Source organism: Drosophila novamexicana, unplaced genomic scaffold (genome assembly GCF_003285875.2).
Source record: "Drosophila novamexicana strain 15010-1031.04,08,12 unplaced genomic scaffold, DnovRS2.1 tig00001444-arrow-arrow-pilon, whole genome shotgun sequence".
Taxonomy (NCBI): Eukaryota; Metazoa; Arthropoda; class Insecta; order Diptera; family Drosophilidae; genus Drosophila; species Drosophila novamexicana.
The window spans coordinates 171,995-193,937 of record NW_020824859.1 but is presented as its reverse complement, the minus strand read 5'-3'; the positions used below and the strand labels follow the sequence as shown (position 1 = coordinate 193,937).

The window sequence follows — 21,943 nt, the reverse complement described above, 5'->3', positions numbered from 1 at the left end:
GGTACAAGCTGTGCAAAAACAAAAGAAGAAAAAGAACCGTCATCAAGTTCAAATTATATAATCTTTGGGCGCCAGGCCGCAAAACCGGCAAAACTATTCTTGAAATATGTAAATTTCAACTAGATGACGAGATGTCGCTGGGCGCTGGGCCATAAAATATTTTAGCGCTGCGAATAAAATTAGTTGGCAAATGAAATGAAATCGAATCAAGGCATTTCCATTTAATACTTATATTTGGCAAGACGCGTAGTCAGATCTGTAAGCCCAAATACGGACGTCTTCATATCCGTATTGATAATTAGCAAGTGCTCAAATAATTTATGACAATTCAGTGCATTTATAATATTTACGTAGATGAATTTGGTAACAGAAAAACAAAAAAAAATAATAATATAAATTGGGGGACAAGCAACAACCAACAAAAAAAGAGAAACAAGTTGCCAGTTGGTCACATGAGTCCAATAAAAGCCATAAGCAATAACAAAAAGCAAACGAACAGCTTTTGTGGCTGCTTCTGCTGCTTCTTATGTTTTTTATGGCTTAGAGCCACAATTTTGTTGGGTTCCTGCTATTAAAGCCGCGACGCTTTAAGCCAAACACCAAAAAAACAAAAAGACAATCAGAAAAATAAAAGCACACACAAAATGAAGACGAGCGTCGAGAGCACGTGATGAACTGCCACAGCTCATGGTTGGTGGTATTTCTATGCCCCGCACCTGAAAGGGTATATTCGTTTTGTGCAAAAGTATGCAACAGCCAGCAGGCGGCAGCTATCCATCTCTATGAAGCCAAAGACCTCGCTTACTACAGAAGCCTTTAAATTGAATATAACAAATTTTTGTATATCATATGCTGCACGAAACTATGAAATGTTTCTATACCTACATTTTATATATCAATAAATATCGGATTTTGTGACAGGATTTTTTCAAAAATTATAATAGCTATACATATATAGCGTACTTGGTATGTAGGTTCTCGTATAGTAACAGTATTTTTTTTTTGGATGTAGTATATTTAACTTCACTTTTTCAATGACTTTCTCCATTTTATCCACAACTCACTTCATAAAGCAGATGCTCGCGCTTAATGCACATTTGTATAGATAATTTTTGAGCTTCTAAATTTCATAAAGATCGGACTTTGCGCACCGAGTTAATCTGAAAGCAGAGTAGAAGAAGCAGAGCCGGAGCACAAAGTACGTATCTATATAGATTATAGCAAGATTGCTTGTAAGGGTATCTGCTGGTCGGCTACCCGCACCTTGTGCACTCTAAGTTGCTTTTATTTTAATACTTTTTACATTTTTTTAATACTTGTATGTGTAGCTATTTGGCTGTAACGTCTGTAATTAAGCGAGCGGCAGCTCATTTAAATGTAATTTGAAATCTGTAGTGTTTTTTTTCTTTATTTTCGGCCAGCTGAGGTGACAAATTAAGGCCCCGGCAAGGTCATGTGAGGGGCGTCCATTAGCCATGAAGCAGGCGCCTCTTCACATTGTGCACATCTTGTCACATTTTCAGACTCTGAACTGTCTGTTCGTCTGTTTGTTTATTTGTTATTTGATTGGAAAGTTGAGGCTTTGTGTGGCTTGCTTAAAAAAATGCATAAAATGATGCAAAACATAATTTGAACAAAATGCGACATTATGCAAAATTATCATAAATACATTGACCTGCATTGATGCCAAATATTTGCCTATGTTGACCATAAAAATATTAAAATTTGTTTACCTTTTTGTTAGGGCAGTTGTAAGTGTTGATCAGCTTGAAAAGTTAATTCGATCTTTACGGCACGCCTGCTTAACTTTATGACGATTTGAACTACTTTTGAGCTGCCTTGAAAACATTGAGGAGCTGGTTCACAAATCAGTTCCGATTTCAGTTTATATATTACAAATTTTCTTGCATACAAATTAAGTCTTGGTGTTTGTATAACACTGTTGAGCACTAACTTACACTGATGACCGTTAATCAACACAGATCTCCATATAATTGTATATAATTAGTAATAACAATATTTGTTTAACAATAAAATGCAATATTAATTTTAATACAACACTGTTGAACACTAGCTAGCACTGTTGGACATTAATCAACACTGATCAAAGGGTGGGAATTTAGAATATATTTTATTTTTTACTAATAATTTTCTTAATTATACTAGTAATACACATGAATATTAATTAGATTGTCTAAATTACGAGTCCAGATCCGCGTTTTTTAGGGTCTGGGAAAGGTATTCAATAAAAAATGTCCGCAGACCAAATATTCTGCGACCAGCTCTTTCAAATAGATCGCTTCAAAAACAAATACACATGAGGAACTGTTTGTTTTAAGTTTTGCTACAACGCAAAAAAAAATAAATAGTTTGGATTTCTATAGAGTTTCCTGACTTTAAATCAAAGCTGAACTGTGCCAAGGCTAAACTATAAATGCAGTTTTATTTTTTTTTTTTTTAAACATATTTAAAAGGTATTTTGTTTATCTATGTGAATATTAAAACGTTGAATTCAAGTTGCGGCCAAAACAAGCTGTTGGTTTGTTTCTAAATGAATAGCAAGTTCTGTGCACTTTTTGAAAACCAGATTAATATTTAAGATACGAGCTGAGCTATAGAATAATATATGTAGATGTGCTGCGGCTAGATAGGCTTTTTCTCAGAAATTTGTTTCTTATTCATAGAGGAGTGGGGCTTACTGTAATTGCCAGACGGAGTTGGGCTGTGCCTTTGCCGAAACACGTCAAAGCTCTAAACGAATTCGGCTGATTTTAATTAGGCAAGTTTACTTTGATGACACCTGGACAAACCCTAATCAATTTCATGATTAACTCTTGTCACTTGCCGCCAATTGTTTGCCCAAGACTTTAGCACTCGAGCACTAAGCAAAGTGTTTGAGCTGCCGATTAGCAGATGTCTATGAGGCGCACTCTCAATTATGCCACATCTGTTGGGGGATGTCCAGCTGCAGACTTTATAGAGACATTCAAATTGGATTGGCTGGCTAACGCCCATCAAAAGCCAAATGATGAGAAATATGTATATGTAAATACCAGGCAGACATTGCCCAACACTGGCGAGCGAGACCTTTGCCAAGCTTACATCATACAGCAGGAGTCGTTACCAAGTCCAACCCCAGCTCCAGCTTCAGCTTCAGCTTCAGCTCCAGCTACAAAACCCAAGCTTAGACGTTGGCGAATAACTCGTTTGACAGCAATAAATATTTGCCTCTTCACTCAGGTTTTTTGTTGTTGTTGTTGTTGTTGTTGTTGTTGTTGTTGTTGTTGTTGTTGTTGTTGTTTCATCTTCTTCTCCTTCTGCTTCTTCTCTTTTTCTTGTGCAAATTACAAAAAAATAATAATAAGCGACACAAAGCGCGTGACTCCTTTCACAAGCCCGAAAAAGTGCACACAAAAGGTGTTAAAATCTGTGCATGTATATGGGCATTAAACTGCAGACATATATATGTGTATGTGTATATATAGACGGAAAATATGTGTGCCGACAATATGACTTAAAATTGGCCAAAAATTGACCGCAAAAAAATGAAATGGAAACAAAAACGAAAACAAAAGCGCGCCCCATGTGATTTTGTGAATTGGCCTGATTTTGCTTTCGTTTGGGTCCGCATGCTGTGTTGTCGAGTGTTGGGCGCATCATTTTTTACTTTCTCCATAGCACGACACACACTCACACACACACTCACACACACACATATGCTGACAGCTGTATGTTGTGTGCGTGAGAGCTGTCTAGGCTGTGCCGGCAGCAGCAAAAGCTCACGTCTCTCTGCCAGCTGCACTCTCTGAACACTTCTCTCTCTCTCTCTCTCTCACTCTCTGTTGTCTGCTCTCTGCTGCTCTGTCTACGTCTACCGGTTTGTGTGTGGAAGCTCAGAGTCGCGCATCCGTTTTGGGCTCGTGTGCTTTGCCTTTTAAGCCCGAGCACCAGCTCAGCCAGCTTTCAGATACGTTTTTGCTGTGCCAGCGTGCAATTGTGGGCTCCGTCTGGCCCAGCTATCCTATAAGCAGTGTGTTTGAGTCTAACATATAAGGTCTTTGGTAACGGTATCGGGTTTTCGGCATTTCGGTTAGTTCGTTGGCGCCGTCGCCTCAGAGTTGCGCCGCGTTCGGTTCCGTTTGAAGCTCATATTGAAATCGATCCCAAAATAGGCTCGTTCTCGGTTTGGTTCTCTCAATGTTGTGCTCCGTATTGCCTGCGTTATGCTAATTACCGAAAGGATTCAAATCGTTGCGTACATTATCGGTTACAATCTCTTTGGCAAGACAACGTCTGACGTTTGTTGAATTTTCTTCAACTTCAACTACTCGAAATTTATCCTCAGCGCACAAGTGTTAATTTAACAAAAATTCAAATTCCAATTAAACGCGCCTTCACACACACACACACCACAAAAAAAAACACACACACACATCATATTTATTGTTTATCAATTTGAAAAACGTGCCAAATATAATTTAATATACCTAATATATTTATTCTGATTAACAAAGAGCTAATAAGTTTAACTATAAATTATTAAGTCGTAATATTAAATACAAACAAACGCGTTGTGTCTATCGCAAAAGACAGGGAGATCCAACCAGAGAGAGAGAGAGAGAAAGAGGGAGAGAGAGAGCAGTATATTGCTTTAAAATGAACAAGCAACGACTGCTACTTAGCTTAATTTTATGGTGAGTTCGCAAATTGTTTATAAGGATTTTTTTAAAGAAATATTACAACAAAAAATTTTATACGAATTCAAGAGTTTTTTTATATTTACAAATATATAAATATATATATCTTTGTACATAAAGAAACATTCAAATTTAAAATTGTGATACGAAAATTTAATTATTTTAAATATTGATTTACTCAGCATTGCATCATAACTGCAAACAATATATATTAACATAATGACAACTTTCTGTGTACAAATTGAATTTATGTAAAGAAAAATATTTATTTTCAATATTGAATTATTTTTCATGAATCACATTTACACATTTCTGCGTGCATTAAGCAAGAGTAAAAAAAGATGCTTAAGGAAAAATATATATTTTAATATAAATTAAAATATATAATAATATTAAAATGAAGAGTAAAAATTCAAATCTGTGAAAGGAAATGGGAATAAATTAATATGAATTTTATTGCTTTAACAAAATATATTGTTATGCAAACAATTTTTCGTTTACGCTTATCTGAGTGCATAAAAAGAGTATAAATTAAAATCTGTTAAAAGAAAAATACATAAATATTTATTTACATGACTCGAGGCCCCGATACATTTTATGTTAATAAATAAATGTTTTAAAATGGAAAGGTTGCCAAAATATAAATTTTTAATATGGTTTACTTCGCATAAATTCAAAGTCATCGAAAGAGTTAAAATTTTAGCCTGTGATAAGGGTAAAATCTTATTTTAATACAGCTTAACTTTACACAAATTACAACTCAACGTAAATACTTGTATAATTTCGATTTACAAACTCATCTTTCCAAAGCAAACCTGACAAAAAAGTATCTGATAAACATGCATCCACATATTTCTGCACAAATATCTTACCGCCTATCAGCATATAATCCAGTCAATATCTTCTATATGAATTCCTCTACAACCCTGGCATCGTACACATAATTCACCTTGGGCAGGCATTCCTCAGGCATTCCACAAATGCAGCCGCATATGCGGCCTGGCCTTGTTGCGGACCAAGTTCGTTGCCTAAGTCTTTCGTTTAGCTCCTACGCAACTGCTCCATTTTGCATGCAATATGCAAAATATACATAAAATATCATATTTAAAGCTCATCTGTGCGCCGGCTAAGCCTTGACAAAGTCAATAAACAAATGTCAAGCAGCAGCAACAACAACAAAAACAACAACGAAAATGTTTAAAAATTTTGCTGAATTTTGCGTACATATATTTTTTTTTTATTTTGGGCTGTAAAGCACTCGACAAAACTTTTAGCATGAATTCTACAGCAACGCGTCGTCGTAATAAGTGACTTAAGTGTGTCAACTAGACAATGTCAGTGGCTCGGCAGCGACGTCGACGCCAACAGCGGCAGCAGCAGTACAACTTGTGCTTAATTTGCCAGCGTTTTACAAGTTGCTTGGCTGCATTCTGTGCGCCGCCGGATGACTAAGCCAAAGAAGTTACAAGCAGCCGGCCAAGGCTGCATAGCCCACCCCACAATGTCGTGCAGATCTAGCATGAATATATGTATATATATATATGTTATGCACCTGCATATATATCATAGAGATAAGAGTTGCGTAAGAGCCGCGCAAATTGTGCTGCGATTTGCATAGATTTCAGCATTGATTAACAGCAAATCGCGAAAAACTTTCTAATGTTTGCAGCTGACTGTGAATTGAGCCGTTAATTAAATGTAGGCCGAAGATCTATAAATTAGCTGCACTCTCTCGGGCAAAATTATGTAAACCATGGCAATCAAATTATGTCAATGCGGTTGCCGCTTTGTGTTAACATTAACATAAAAAGAAAACCAAACCGAGGCACACAGAAACAAAAAATCAAGTCATGATTAGGTAATCGTTCCAAAAACTACCTGGCACGACACACAAACATCAAATAGCACCAGTACAACAACAACAACAACAACAACAACAAATGAACAACAACAACAGCAACAACCTCTAAAAGGTCTTTCGTTGTGTTAACAACTTTTTCTCTTGGGCATCTTCGACAAACGCGTGCAGCGCAAAATGAAAGTGAAACTTTTATTTCTTTCAGTTTTGTCAGACGCTCGAAAATTGAGTTTTCATCACAAAGAAATTCAAATTGAGCCCGATTATATGATCGCATGCTGCTCTTTTCCAATAGCCTATAAATAAATGTGATTCGATTAGCATGCTCATGAATATTAAAGAAAAAAAAAACAGGTAAGCGACTGAGCTGAGAGCAATTTCAGCGCTGTCTCAATGCAAATTCTAATGCTTTGCATAATTATGCATGCCGTCTCAAGGATTGTCGAGCCGAGCAGCAGTTGGACAGCTGCTGGGCCAGTTGACACGGCTGATAGGCAGCGGATTTGCGCTTCCGTTGGCACGTTTTCAGAGTCTCTTTTAAAGGCACTGCACAAAACAAACAAAATAACTATGATTAATGATGAGCGCTTGGCTACTTGCAGACAGCTCAGAGCTCAGATGCCATGTTATGCTAATGCTCACGAATCTGAAACGCACTCGAAAATTGCCTAAGCAAAATCTGCGTGCGTGTAAGGTCAGCTACAGAGATGAGGAATTCGAGATTAGCTAAATGAACGGTCAAGACAACATTTTTCTTGTAGTCAAAATGGGTAAAAAGGGTCAAAATATAATATAATTATAGCTATAATATATGAAAATAAATAATTGATATATTATGTTATTAATATAATATATACTTAAATATTAATAAAAGGTGTATAAAAATAATGGAATATAAATAAATATAAAGAAAAACATAAATAAAAATATGATCTAAACATATTTACAAAGCCTTTTTCCGCCATTTATTTATATATTATTTATTAATTAGGTTTTTGAATATATTTCAAAAGAAACGTTTTACAAGTTTAATTAATTAATAGAAGCCAAAGCTATCCAAACGCGCACTTACAGCTAACATTTGTTTACTTATAATTAATTATTTACACAAAAAAAAGGCAAAACAGAAATAGGAATACTTTTCGATTTGTCTATTTGTGGATTGTTTAGTAGACGCTTATGCTAATAATAATTTATTAAATAAATCCATAAATTACCAAAGTATACAAAATTAAATAATTTAGATTCAAATAAATAACAGTTCCAGTTGTTGTTGCAAAAAAGCTAGGAAATATCAAAGTATTCAATGTCATTTAAAAAAGCAAGAAGAAGCAAAGAATCTACTTTATCAAGAACTGCCAAATATGTTTAGAAAAATGGTCTCCCACAACAACCTCAGCTTAAAATTCTTGCTGTCAAGAAATTAATTAAACTTGCACTTAATTCAGGAAGCTCTCTCATAGCTAGTTTGCTTGCGACTAGGAATTGATTAGCAATCAAATGAAGTCAATAATTGGTTGCAAACATCGCATCGCAAGTAAAACAAACAACTAATAAAAACTCGAAATACCAAATTAAATCGAAAGCCGAAGAGGCTGCGGCAAGAACGGCTCTAAAATCAATTCACAAACGCATAAAAAATATAAAATAAAATAAACTCAATTAAGCGAACAAACAGCAAAGCGAGTTCAAGGTTAAAATACTCGAATGCCCCCTCGCCGGCTAACTGGAAAAGAAGTTTGCCGCAAATTTGTTGCTGTTGAGTTTTATGTTTATTTGAAATGTGAGCTTATAAAGAAATATTATATGGACTGATCTGCCAGTCGAAATGGGATAATTATACTTGGTAATTTAATTTGCAGCTCGTTTGCTCACTTCTCAATCGCTGTCAATTTATCAATTTAGCGTGATGTTTTTGTGAAGATAATCATAATTAATTCTTCGAATAGCAAGAATCTCAAGCATTGAAAGTTTTGCTGCGACAGAGAGTTGAATGGACTTTTGTATAGGGTATAGGCTGAACAATTGACAAAATACGTATTGTTCCTGAATGCGTTTCCTGGTGCAAAGTGAAAGGCGTTATCAAGTAGCTGACCCTGAGCCAACTGAAACTGGGCACAGGTTATGAAAATAAATCAAGAAGCCAGCAAGTTCGTTGCCTAAGTCTTTCGTTAAAGGCGACCAACCAGTTTTCAAAGCAGAATATATGTTATTATTGTGCTCGAGCACACATCGATATAATATATGCATATGGTATATAGATCCAACACGCTGGTCCGACCACTATTCAGTTTGTCGGGTCTAACCCAAATAGCATAAAATATGCACACACACCCAACTCACGCACACACTCGCACACACACACACAGAAAACAGGCCGCTGCCGAGTTGACGCCCCAAAAAAAAAATGTGTGTTATGTTGTGCTGTGTGTGTGTTTTCTGTTGCCGATCTCTCGCTACATGCAGTTTGGAGTGTTTGCATGGCACTTGGACTGGGTCTCTGACACAATCAGCCACCCGAAAAAAAAGATCAACAGAAAAACATAAATACAGACAAAATTTATCGAGACACAAAAATCTTGTTTCGCTCAACTGGCAACTGGTTTATTTGGGTTAAAAAGAAATTTAACTGCGATGCGACTTTTGCAGCCGCAGCAGCAGCTACTGCTGCCTGGTCAGAGATAACGGTACCAGGCCTCTGTAAAGATGAAAGTGAAATTTTTTGCTCTATAGTAAAAACAAAAAATACCAAAAAATACTCAAAATATGGCAGCAGCGACAGCGACAAAGACGTAATCAACTTCAGGATGAAGTGGACCCCCCCCCCCCAACAGGCTTGACTGGGCATTTTTTGTTGCTGTTGTTGTTGCTGTTGTTGTTGTTGTAGCTGCTGCGGCTGTTAAACAACAAACAGCACCAAATGGTGGCAAAGGTTTGCCTAGCTCTTCATAAAAACGCCAAGTTTATTTTACAAATTTGTTGTTATTTTGGTTTTTGGTATTTCTTTGAGTTGATTTGTAGTGTTTTACTTCTTCTTTTTGTTTTGGCAGTCTGTGCAACTAGGCTTCCGTCATTTTAAAGCCACCTTGGGCCGTCTATTAACGAAAAATGAAACTGTCTGCTGAAGATGCCAGCATCGGGAAGCTGTTGCCCCAAAGTGGAAATGTTGTATTTAAATGTTTGGCTTTCGTTAAACTCCGGCTGGCGCTTAAATTAAGTGGTTTTTGTGTTGCTGCCAAATGTGTAACAGCTTAACTATGCTCCTAATATGCGAGACAGACAGCCTTGTTGCATGGAAATATACAGCCAGGCATAAAGCATATGCGCAGTTGAAGTTAGACTTTGGTTAGCGCTGAGCAGGAAAACTTGATCCTGTTTCGTTTGTCCTGTGCCAGATATTTCACATTACGTCCCATTCAATTACGTTCAATTTAGTCCGACTATTCCGCTTTAAATATAAGTATTATTAACAGTAAATAAATAAACATAAACAAATACAGAAATATGTGAAAGTCCAAACTCTTAAAAATATATAGATATTCATAAAGTTCTGCTTGGGCTGGACCTCGAGGTCCATATTGATGTTATCTTAAAGATAATGACTGTTTTTCTCGTAATGAAATGTACGTTACATAAAAATTAAAATTACCCCTGTACCCGGCAGTTATTTTCGTACCCGGAAATAATATCGGGATCAAAGGATATTGCGAGATCATGCAAGAATTGCGACCATCCCGCATATTGGTAGATCCCTTGGCGTCCCGTAGTTCTATTCTTACGGGAATCCCCACCCAAATCCATTTGTACTTCAAAGTATTGAGTAAACAAATAAATCAATACTAAGTGCTAAAGTTTCTTAAAATTATTCATGCATATTTATTTAAATAAATATTTATACCTAAATATATATATATATATATATATATATACGTATATAGCTTCTGGCAGCTGCATTCCAGCCTAACAAAATATAATCTCTCAGCTTTAATGCGCAACTCTTTTCTCTTTTGAACATTTCACCACCAAAAAAAATTTGTCAAAATTGCTCAGCCTCGAACTGAGTTTTCACAAAAGGTGCGTCAATAATTGAAGATACTTTGCTTTTACGAGTGTGTGCGTGCGTGTGTGCATGTTTTCGAATAAACTCAGCGATTACAAGTACTTAAATGTTGTCACTCGAGTGCGCCAGTTTATGGAGCAGACAACAAATTTCAATGCTGAGCAGCACTTGGGCCACTTGGGCCACTCGGGCCACTTGCACAACAGCGAAATGGTGAAGAGGCGACCTTGATGCGCGGCAGACAGCAATCAGCTGTGGCATATTGAGCACTTCTCTGTAGTATCCATAAATTTCACAGAAAATTGTAGTGCTCGCAGTGCCATTAGCATGCAGCACAGTGTTTAGGCCAGAAAACAAAAAAAATACAATACCGAAACCGAAACAGAAACAGGCCAGCAAAGTGGACGGGCCAAGTTGAGAGCTATTGCTGTGGCGGCCGCCTGTTGCCTACCAATATCCAAGCTGTATGCACTTTCGCAATGAAAACGAAAGTTATATGTGACGTCGTCTGTGTGTCCGTCTATGTGTGTGTGTGTGTGTGTGAGTGTGCGTAAGGCTGGCGCGTGACTTTGCCAACAGATTCACAGTCTCTGGCCAAATGAGCACACACTTGTGTGCATAGAATTATGATCTTCACGCCAGTTGGCTTCGCTTTGCATTTGAGCGAATCAGCAATAAAAATAATACAAACAAAACAACATTTGCAACTCTTGGCAATGTAACAAATAGTTTGAAGCCGCATTCGATGAACGGGCACTCGAATTGCATCACATATGGATATGGATTATAATCATGTATGCAGGCCACTGTCATAATTTGTTTTCCATTTCATTTGCATGTTAATGAGGCGCACTTGAAACTTTACCGTTGTATACCCTTACAGGGAGTACAATAGTTATGTCATGACGTTTGTAACGCATAGCAGCTGATCACAGAAAGTATATATATACTTGTGCAGTCGAGTCGATATAGCCTTGTCCTGTTGTCCATGTTTCTATTTCCATTTGAACTTGTAAATAGGTAGTATTGGTATCACATATCCAGCTATACTTCCAAAAGAGTATCTAAATTTCGGCGCGCTGAAGAAAGCTGTTCTGTCTTGTTTTCTTTGCGGTTTGTGTTGAGTTTCCTACAGCAACTAGAAGCGTCTGCTGAGCACATGACCATAATCAGGCACAGCCTTAAAGTACAGGTACAGCTTGTTGTTGTTGGCGTTGCATCTGCATTTTTGTTGTTTTGTTGTTTTGTTTCTTGAGCTGGCTTATTGTGTAATGGCAGCCAAGAAACTCACTTGTAACACAAAAAACAATAAATAAAAAAAACAACAACAACAACGAGTCGTGAAAAGAGTCTTGTGACTTGCTTTGACTGTGTGTGTGTGTGTGTATGTTGTTTTTTATGCTGTAAAGAAAACATGTTTGTATTTTGTTGCTGTTGTTGTTGTGGTTGTTGTTTGCTGCCTGTGTTGGTGGTAGGAAATCATGTGCAAAGTCATATGACGCTCCGGCTACGTGCTTTGGAGTAATTGCAGCGAGTCATGGCTTATGGATGCCAATGAGAGAGTGTTGGCCATGTTTGGGTGTGTGTGCTCCGTTGTTGTTGTTGTTGTTGTTGCTGTTGCTGGCAGTCATGTGGCTACAGGCTGATGCAAGCGCATTCCCGCATATTTGGCCAGGCAGCATTCGCTGTTGATAATGAAAACGACGACTTTAGTTAGCCAGGCCAGCGGCATGCACGCCTCGAAACTCCCAACTGTTTGCATGACTAATGTGAATACCGAAGCGCCCACTCACAAACTTAGACAGACCTGAAGCGAACCGCTTCCGCTAAATTTATGTTTAATAGCGGCGCCCCTAGGGCGCGCAGTACGTACTCGCTAATTAGCTATAAGCTTGCTTCTGCAGAGTAAAAACTGCTTGAGAATTACAAGAGCACGCTGTGGCTGCAAGCCGTTTAAATAGTGCACTCAGCCAGCTTCATTTGAGAGCATTTGAGCGATTCAAAACTTCAGCAGACGCATGAAATAAACTGTAAGCCACAGCAGAACTCTGCATACTATACTTTAATAGATAAAAGATAACAAAAGTCCATAAATCACACAACTGTTGCAGTGCTCAAGGAAAATTAAACGGGCGTGCACTTAAACTGCTTGAGAATTATAAGTCAAAGAATGCAGGTATCGGCTTAGAGGTTCGCTTGCTTGAATTATGTTCTTATTGGGCCATATGTCAAAACTTAATATAGTTATATATATATATAGCAGCTGTGCATAAATGCAGACAAGTTTTCTTATAATTATTATTTCTGCTGCGGCTTCTTACATCTATCGATGCCTCTCCAGCTCACCAAACATGCACTTCCTAGCCTAGTAAAACCTCTTAGTTATTGGCACTATCTTCAGTTAACATTTGGGTTTCAACATGGCCATTAATTATTTTTCATTTCTATAGTTTTTATAGCTTTAGTCCATTTACACATTTGCAAAACATTTGCCACGCCCATTTATCATATTGTTAGGGCCTGCGTTTTTGCTGTTGTGCCTAGTTTTTGCAATTGTTTATGCCCGCTTTAAAGGTATTGCCATTGTTTTTGTTTTGGGTTATTGCTGTTGCTGTTGCATGATAGTTGCCAACTGGCGCCAAGTTTGTTGCCTAAGTCTTTTGTATGTGTTGCGCAAAAGGTTCGCTAGGGAAACGAACAACTGTTAGCTGCCAACATTGCCTTACACAAGTTCCGTTGTTCCCGCTTGGCTCATGAAATTTATTATTTTCTTATAAATATTCGCAATTAATTCGTGATCAAATTTGCGGCTACCGAACTATCAACACTTGCAAATGAAGCATAAATTGTCTAACTGAATTTAATTAATTTTGTTAATGTATATGTGAAATGCAAACATAATTGGCCCAGACACAATACGTTAAGATTGCACAACATTCGTTAAGTGTGCTAACAATAACGCAATTAGCCATAATATATTATTAACTCAATCCAAAAATGATGACGATGCTGATGCTGTGTGCTGCTTATGCAATTGTTGACTATCCGCATGCAATTAATATTATTCACAACTCAACTTATATTGTGTGGAAGAACAAGGCACGCGTTCAAACACATTGTAAATAGAACTTGAGTACTCGTTGGGGATAATCTTTCGTAGGAGTTGGGTGCAATAAAGAATCACTTGACTTGTTTGACTTGTTACACGGGCCATTTGGTATTTGAGAAACTCACGTGTTTTTCTAATTGCCAGCGCGACTGCGTGATTGAAAGACGAACTGAGCTTTTGTAAAAATGCAAAAACAAAATGCAAATATGCTGCTCACTTGAACTTCAAGTCAATACACTTGCAGAAATGTCAATTCATAAAATGTGCTCAATATTAAAAATGTGTGCAATTTATTAAAATATGTCCCAAACTGAACTCGGTTTTTGGATCAGTTAACTCGTTATCATCGGCCATTTGCAGCTGTATCATATTTCTTGATTTTTTTCATAACATTTCAATTGAAATTTGAGCACTGCATCCGCTTGGCAATCCGGTCACATGATGTATTCAAAAGTCATCAATATATTTAACTTTTTAAATAAATATAAAAAATGATAAGTAATACGAGCTGTAGTTCAGAAAGTTCAAACGCCTGCGCTGTGGCACGATGACGAAATCCTTTAACAGAAATTCCCGCTATAAAAATGAAATGTTGCAAAATGCAAAAAAAAAAAACCCCAAGTTTAGCTGATAATACATAGCTTGGGTTCCGTTTGCCTAGCGATGGCAAAACAAACACACAAAATACTTTCATTTTTCAACAATTTATGGCGCAGCTCTCAATCGGTTTATTTAATTATCAAATAAGTTGTGCACACAATTTATAAAAATAAAAAAAAACTAACAACGGTGTCATAAGCGGCAGCAAAATGTTAAATAACGCATACGCCGTGTGTGATGCGCATTTCTATTTGCCTAAGCACAGCTGCTGCGACTGCTCTTTGTTGTTGTAGTTGTTGTAGTTGTTGTAGTTGTTGTAGTTGTTGTTGTTGTTGTTGTTGTTGTTGTAGTTGTTGTAGTTGTTGTAGTTGTTGTAGTTGATTGGTGGCATCAAAGTCAGGTGTGACACAGTTTTTGGCATACTTAAATTCCAAATTCCCCATCACCCGCTGCACACACACACACATACACACACAAACACACACAGATAAAACAAATAAATACAAGCATAAAACAAATGTTCAGCGACACGTCTGTCGCCCTGTCGCTGTCTGTTTGTTTTTACTGTAGCTTTCGCTTTCAGCTAATGCGACGTGACTGCCTTAACGTTGTTATCCATTTGTTTGCTCATGTTCTGCGCCAATGCAGCAAGTATATATACATATATACACATAAGTATAAAGAAATAAACACAAAATAAAGTGCTGTTCGTGCTGTGCAAAATATTTTGTGCCAATTGCATTGGCTCAGGCAGCTGATTCAATACAATTGCTCAGCCATCGAAATTGGCGTAGGAATTACATAAAGCAACATTTTCGTGGCAATTGGCTTCATTCGATTTCTGGCATTTCTTTCAACAAGAATTGTGTTGCGTATTGCAGCCTAACGTAACTTTTTTTTATAAATACATGAACAGCAATCGCGGATCTTAGAAGTTTCTGTTGAATCACGAAAGGCGCTAAGTGTGAAAACAAACAAGTTAGTCACTGAAATGCCAGCGAGTATTTAAATTTTTGGATGAATAATATTTTAATGAAATAAAACACACACAGCCTGCAGCCGAATAATAGCACTCCTGCTCAAATATGCACAAATATTTCGGTAATTATTTGGAGTGCCGCAAAAACGAAAGACTGAGGAAACAAACTTGCTCTGTGTACACACAACTCAGCACACTTAGCCGCAAACGAGATTAGCTCTAAAGAAATCAACCTTGAATACGCTGTCTAAATGTACAACAGATATAAAGAAAACAAAAGCAGTAGTAACAAAAATGTGTACACAAAAACTAATTAAGGCGCACGGCATACTTGAGGAAAACCAGAAAACAAACGAAAACGATAACGAATACGTATATAATAATTATAATGCCTAATCTTATTATACGGAGCCACGTATCGAGTGGTAAACGTCATAATGCTCATTATTGTTAATGTGCCGGATAAGTAGATTGTAGAGGAAGTGCGTCATTTAACAATGGATAGATGGGCATATGAATGAGCTCATTAGGCGCTACGATTGACAGCTCCTCGGTTGAGTGGGACGCCCACAATAGGTTGCAATTTTGAACGTTGCACAATTTAGCGTAGAAATCCGCTCAAGCATGTCGAATTGCCAAATTGATGTTTGTCACAACAAAAGACCAGCAAAAAGCCAAGAAAAAAATTAAAACAAAAGCTTCAATATTAATGTCAAAGACAACAACAGAAACCGCAACACGTGAGGCAGCCGAAAAAAAAAGAAACTATTGAGAAGAACCTAATGACATACACAATAAAATAAAAAAAAATATTAATAATAATAGCTACCATGGCGAATGCTTGTTTACTCGTTTCTCGTTGACTGATCAGCCTTATTCTTTGGGGCAGTCCCAGAGTCGCAGCATTCATTCATAATTTGAAATTGATGAGATTAAGGGTTAAACTGCATCCGGTTGGGCTGAGATGCTCAAACTTTAGTTATTCGCTTCATGCATGCTGCTTGGCTAATTGGCCATGTGAGCAAACGGTGTCGATGTAAAAAGCTGCGCTCAATTAAAAAAGCTGGAAAAAACATTTGGAAAATGCCAGTCCAGCCACGCGAAGGCATCATAACGGGGCTAGCCTGAAATTAATAGCTCGTGTGGCAGCAGATGTTCGATTAAATTTGAATGACTCAAAACATGTTGCTTATTGGAAATAATCGAATAAATTTGATAAGCGTAATTCCCTTAGGAATTTCTTAAAATGGTTCATTCAAATACATTTCCTGCAAACCTGTTAACTTAACATTAAGCTTAAATGTTAATTACAGCGTGCACCAATTATTTTGTTTGTATTGGCAACTCCTTTCACACTTTCAATAGTTATGTTATCGCTGGTCGATTGAAAGAAATTTCAGGTAGTCAAGTTTGGCCACACTTACAAAGAAAATGGCGTCATTCCGAAGCGTGGCTTTCCAATAGGAAGAAAAGTTAACATTAAAGTGAATTTGAATGCTTTCTACTTAAAAACAACTTAACTAATCAGTCTTAAATCTCTTGCACTTACAGGTGCCTTTGCGCTCCCTGCTTCTCGCTACGCATACCGGAGGATCTCGAGAATAGCGCCATCAATGCGCTGGGCTCGGAACGCGCACGATCTGTGCAGCCCTGCGGCCAGGTTGGTGAAGCCAGCGCCGCCGATGATTATGATGTTTGCCCGCCGAGCAAGTACCGCCAGCCCACCGCCGAGTGCAACAATGTGTCGCATCGCAAATGGGGCGCACGCGGCGATGTCTTCCAGCGTCTGCTTCAAACGGACTATGCCGATGGTGTTAGCCAGCCACGAAACTCGCGTGGCACACACGCCCTGCCCGACGCCGAGCTGGTGATCGAACAGTTGCAGCGTCATGTGGAGAGTGAGCTGCGCCACGATCATATTACTGCCATGTTACCAGCCTGGGGCCAGCTGCTGGCCAACGATCTGTACGAGGTGGGCCAGCTGCCCATCAGCGGCAAGTGCTGTCAGCGTGAGGCCGGCGGCATCAAGGATCCCAGCGAGCTGCAGCAGTGCTTTGTGCGCGCCGGTGCCGACTGCAAGGAGTACAAACGCTCCGCTCCCGGTTTTGATGCGGAGGTGTGCCAGAAACGTAAGTGCCTTTCACTAAAGACATCCTTTTCCATTTGATAATCTCCATTTTCCGACTCATTCAACAGATGTGCGCGAACAGATGAACATTGCCTCTGCTTATATTGATGGTTCCGGCTTGTACGGCTCTACTCGTCATGAATTCGACCAGCTGCGTACATATATTAGCGGCGGTGTCAAGGTTGAATCCTGTCGCTATTGTCAAGTGTCTGGTGCGACGGGTGCACTGCATCGTGCCCTGCTGCAGCAGCACAACAACATTGGTGAGCAGTTGGCGCACATCAATCCGGACTGGTCCGAGGAGGATGTCTTCCTGGAGTCAAGGCGCATTATAACCGCGACCATACAGCATATTACCTACAACGAATTCTTGCCATTGGTATTGGGTCAAGAGACAACGGCAAAGGAATCGCTAAGACTGACCGCGGAGAAGCATTCCTCCAACTACTCCAGCTCCATACGCGCTGGCATTTACAATGAGTTTGCGACTAGCGCCATGCCCGCCTTCTGGAGCATGTATCCACCCGAGATGCTTTCCCAAAAGAGTTCCGCCCATGAGCTGCTCTCGATTGCAGCGCTGCAAAAGTCTCTGGTGCCCAGTCAGATAAACGATGAGGGCTGGTCCGAGCTGGCACTGGCCGTGCATCGTGGACGCGATCACGGCATTGCCTCCTACGTGCATGCTCTGGACATTTGCGCACGTCGTTTCGACCAGAACGGGGCTGCAGCCAATGTGACCTTCGATAATCTGGCACAGCTGACCAACATTCCCGACGAGCATGTGACCAGTTTGCGTGACATCTATCAGTGAGTTCTCTCGCATATTCAGAGATTCGTGAAGCTAATCCTTGCTCTTATAGAAACGCTGAGGATATCGATTTGCTGGTGGGCGCCATGCTGGAGGATCCCGCGGTGGGCGCTCTTTTTGGACCCACCATCACCTGTCTGCTGACCACGCAGTTTGAGCTGCTGAAGCAAACCGATCGCTTCTGGTATGAGAACGAGATACCGCCCTCATCGTTCAGTTTGGAACAGCTGAAGAGCATACGCCAGACAACGCTGTCGGGTCTGCTCTGCGGCTCGCATCAGGTCAACACAGCCCAGTCCAAGGCTTTTATACGCGAGGATAACTATCTGTAAGTGCAAGCAACATATACTTTAGTTTCAGCTCTAACACATCCTCCCTAGCAACTCCGTTTTGGACTGCACACAGCTGCCCAAGTTTGATTTGCGACCCTGGAAAGTGAATGCCGAGGAGGAGATACACTTGGAGCATGTCGAAGTGGAGCCCGACACCAAGGAGGCCATTAAAGAGCTTAGCCCCGAGCTGATCGAGGCGGCTGTAGAGCGTGCCAAGCAGGAACTGGAGGAGCGCAAGCGTTTTGAATACGAAGTGTGGCGTGCACGTGAGTGGAGTCGACATATGCCAGCTATAAGAACGCTTTTTAACATTTCTCCACCTTTGCAGAGGGCGGCATTAGCGCACGCTCGCCCGATGGCACCGCTGCTTCCTTCAGCAAGGCCAACTTGGCTGCCTTGAGCCTGGCCAACTCGTCACTGATCTTTGAGCTCGCCTCCAATGAGATTGTCAAGTCACTCAACAGCATTACGCGTCGCAAGCGTCAGATCTTCAATCCTAATCAGAATGCCTTCAATCGCAATGAGCTGACAGATACGCTGCAAACCGTGGACATTAGTGCTTTGATTGGCGGCAATCAGCAGCCACTGGAGCAGTGCCCGGAGCCAACACAGCAATGTGATGCCAACTCGCCATTCCGCACGCTCTCCGGACGTTGCAATAATCTGCGCAATCCGAACTGGGGCAAATCGTTGACCACTTTCTCGCGTCTGCTGCCCGCCCAGTATGAGGACGGTATCTCGGCACCAAGGGTAACTGGCGTCACTGGCACACCGCTGCCCAATCCGCGCACCATTTCGACGACAATTCATCCGGATATCTCCAATTTGCACACACGCTATTCGCTGATGGTGATGCAGTTTGCACAGTTTGTGGATCACGATTTGACATTGACGCCCATTCACAAGGGTTTCCATGAGTCCATACCCAGCTGTCGGCCCTGCAATTCACGCCAGACCGTGCATCCCGAGTGCAATCCGTTCCCGGTACCCGCGGGCGATTTCTTCTATCCCGAGGTGAATGTGACGAGCGGCGATCGTTTGTGCTTCCCCTCGATGAGATCGCTGCCTGGCCAGCAGTCGCTTGGCCCGCGTGATCAAATCAATCAGAACACTCACTTCCTGGATGCCTCGATGGTGTACGGCGAAAATGTCTGCCTGTCGAATAAGCTGCGCGGTTTCTCGGGCCGCATGAACAGCACTGTGCATCCCGTGCGCGGCAAGGAACTGCTGCCCTTGAGTGCCACCCATCCCGAGTGCAAATCTCGTAACGGACTCTGCTTCATTGCCGGCGATGATCGCGCCTCCGAGCAGCCAGGCTTGACAGCCATTCACACGGCCTTCCTGCGCGAACACAATCGTTTGGTTGAGGGTCTGCGCGGTGTCAATCCCCACTGGAATGGCGAGCAGCTGTACCATCATGCCCGTCGCATTGTCAGCGCCCAGGTGCAGCATACCGTCTTCAATGAGTTCCTGCCCCGCATTCTTAGCTGGAATGCTGTCAATCTGTATGGCCTGAAGCTGCTGCCACAGGGCTATTACAAGGACTACAATCCGTCCTGCAGTCCAATTGTGTTCAACGAATTCGCTGCCGCTGCCTTCCGCATTGGTCACTCGCTGCTGCGTCCACATATTCCACGGCTGAGCATTCAGCATCAGCCCGTGGATCCGCCACTGCTGCTGCGCGATGGCTTCTTCCGCATGGATGTGCTGCTCCAACCTGGTATTATTGATGAGATACTGCGTGGTCTGGTGGCTACGCCCATGGAAACACTAGATCAGTTCATCACGGGCGAGGTGACGAATCATTTGTTTGAGGATCGCAAGATACCCTTCTCCGGCATTGATCTGATTGCTCTAAACATCCAGCGTGGTAAGTTGATGGCTTTTAACCCACTTAAATAGCCGCCTCTAATGTCCGTTTTATTGTTGACAGCTCGTGATCATGGCATTCCTTCGTACAACAACTATCGCGCTCTTTGCAACCTGAAGCGTGCCAGCACCTGGAGCGATCTGAGTCGCGAAATACCCACCGAAGTAATTAATCGCTTCCAGAAGGTCTATGCCAGCGTTGATGACATTGATCTATTCCCCGGCGCTATGACGGAGCGTCCGCTACAGGGCGGCCTCGTCGGACCAACACTGGCCTGCATCATTGGCATTCAGTTCAGGCAGCTGCGCAAATGCGATCGCTTCTGGTATGAGAATCAGAATCCCGAGGTTAAATTTACCGAGGCTCAGCTGGCTGAGTTGCGCAAGGTAACGCTCGCGAAGATTGTCTGTGAGAATCTGGAGATTCAGGGTGACATGCAGCGTGCCGCCTTCGATTTGCCCAGCAACTTCCTGTAAGCCGCACAGTAAATACTCCGTTGATGGCCAATGCTAATTCCATTGTTTCCACAGTAATCCCCGTGTACCCTGCCAGTCAATGCCACAAATCGATTTGAATGCCTGGCGCGAGAATGTTCAGGGCTGCCAAATTGGCAATCGCAATGTACGCGTTGGCGAATCCGCCTTCCCATCGCCCTGCACCAGTTGCGTGTGCTCCGCCGAAGGCGTAAGTTATACAAATAACCTACATAATAGAGTATCAGCTAAACATTTTCCCTCTCTCTCAATTACAGCCCCAGTGCGCTTCATTGCGCATCACCGACTGCGGCCAGCTGATTCGCCAATGGCCCAAGGAGGCCATTTTGCGGGATGAGGTGTGCAACTCGCAGTGCGGCATCTATTTGACCGGCCAGCAGGCAGCAGGCTTCAGTCCACAGCAGCGTCAGGGTCATGCTCCCTCGCGTGTCACTCGCTCGCGTAATCAGAACCTATTCAAGTTTCCCGACTTGACGCCGTTCATCGCATCCCTGTAGAAAGGGCAACCCGAGAAAGCAGGCTTTCGTACATGTTTTGTAAATAACTATTGCGTTCTTTACATTAGTTACTTTTTTTGTTCGCTTATCTAAAGACTTTTCCAATGCATCTACCCCTAAACTATACTTACTCTAACTGTTCTATGCGGCATCAACTCGTGCCCATCAAACTAGGAAGAAACCAACAAATTGCGTTACTCGCGTATCTTCGCGGATGAAAATTCTTGTTTCGGCACCACCAAAATAAGTGATTCTATTGTTAGTTAAGCGACAACTAATTAATTAGCATTTTTATATATGTATGTAATGTATTTTTTACCTAAAACCCTATGAATGTCAATTATTTGTACCTAATAAACAAACAATTAAAACAATATATATTTAAATGAATATCAATTTCAACCGTCTCTATTCGTTGCTTTCCTGTTAGTTTAGCAACAACAAATTGCAACTGAAAATGGCTGGCAACAAATATAAATTTCAACGAAAAAGGTAAACAGCCGTATTACCA

General features: G+C 40.7%; 1 protein-coding gene across 1 annotated transcript; it reads left to right on the top strand.

The window, feature by feature from the left end:
• Positions 1-4,443: 4,443 nt before the first annotated feature.
• On the top strand, positions 4,444-21,806 carry LOC115767705. Its single transcript, XM_030711998.1, has 9 exons — positions 4,444-4,694; positions 16,855-17,432; positions 17,500-18,238; positions 18,292-18,567; positions 18,620-18,837; positions 18,900-20,441; positions 20,505-20,913; positions 20,972-21,125; positions 21,193-21,806. The coding sequence occupies exons 1-9, from the start codon at positions 4,657-4,659 to the stop codon at positions 21,430-21,432; spliced, it is 4,194 nt and encodes a 1,397-aa protein (XP_030567858.1). The 5' UTR covers positions 4,444-4,656; the 3' UTR covers positions 21,433-21,806.
• The last annotated feature ends 137 nt before the right edge of the window (positions 21,807-21,943 follow it).

Bases quoted from the DNA above. Each gene is read 5' to 3' on its own strand.
- LOC115767705 (XM_030711998.1), top strand. From the start codon at position 4,657: ATGAACAAGCAACGACTGCTACTTAGCTTAATTTTATG. The intron at 17,433-17,499 runs GTAAGTGCCTTT...CTCATTCAACAG, and splicing joins TGCGGAGGTGTGCCAGAAAC to ATGTGCGCGAACAGATGAAC. The intron at 21,126-21,192 runs GTAAGTTATACA...TCTCAATTACAG, and splicing joins GCGTGTGCTCCGCCGAAGGC to CCCCAGTGCGCTTCATTGCG.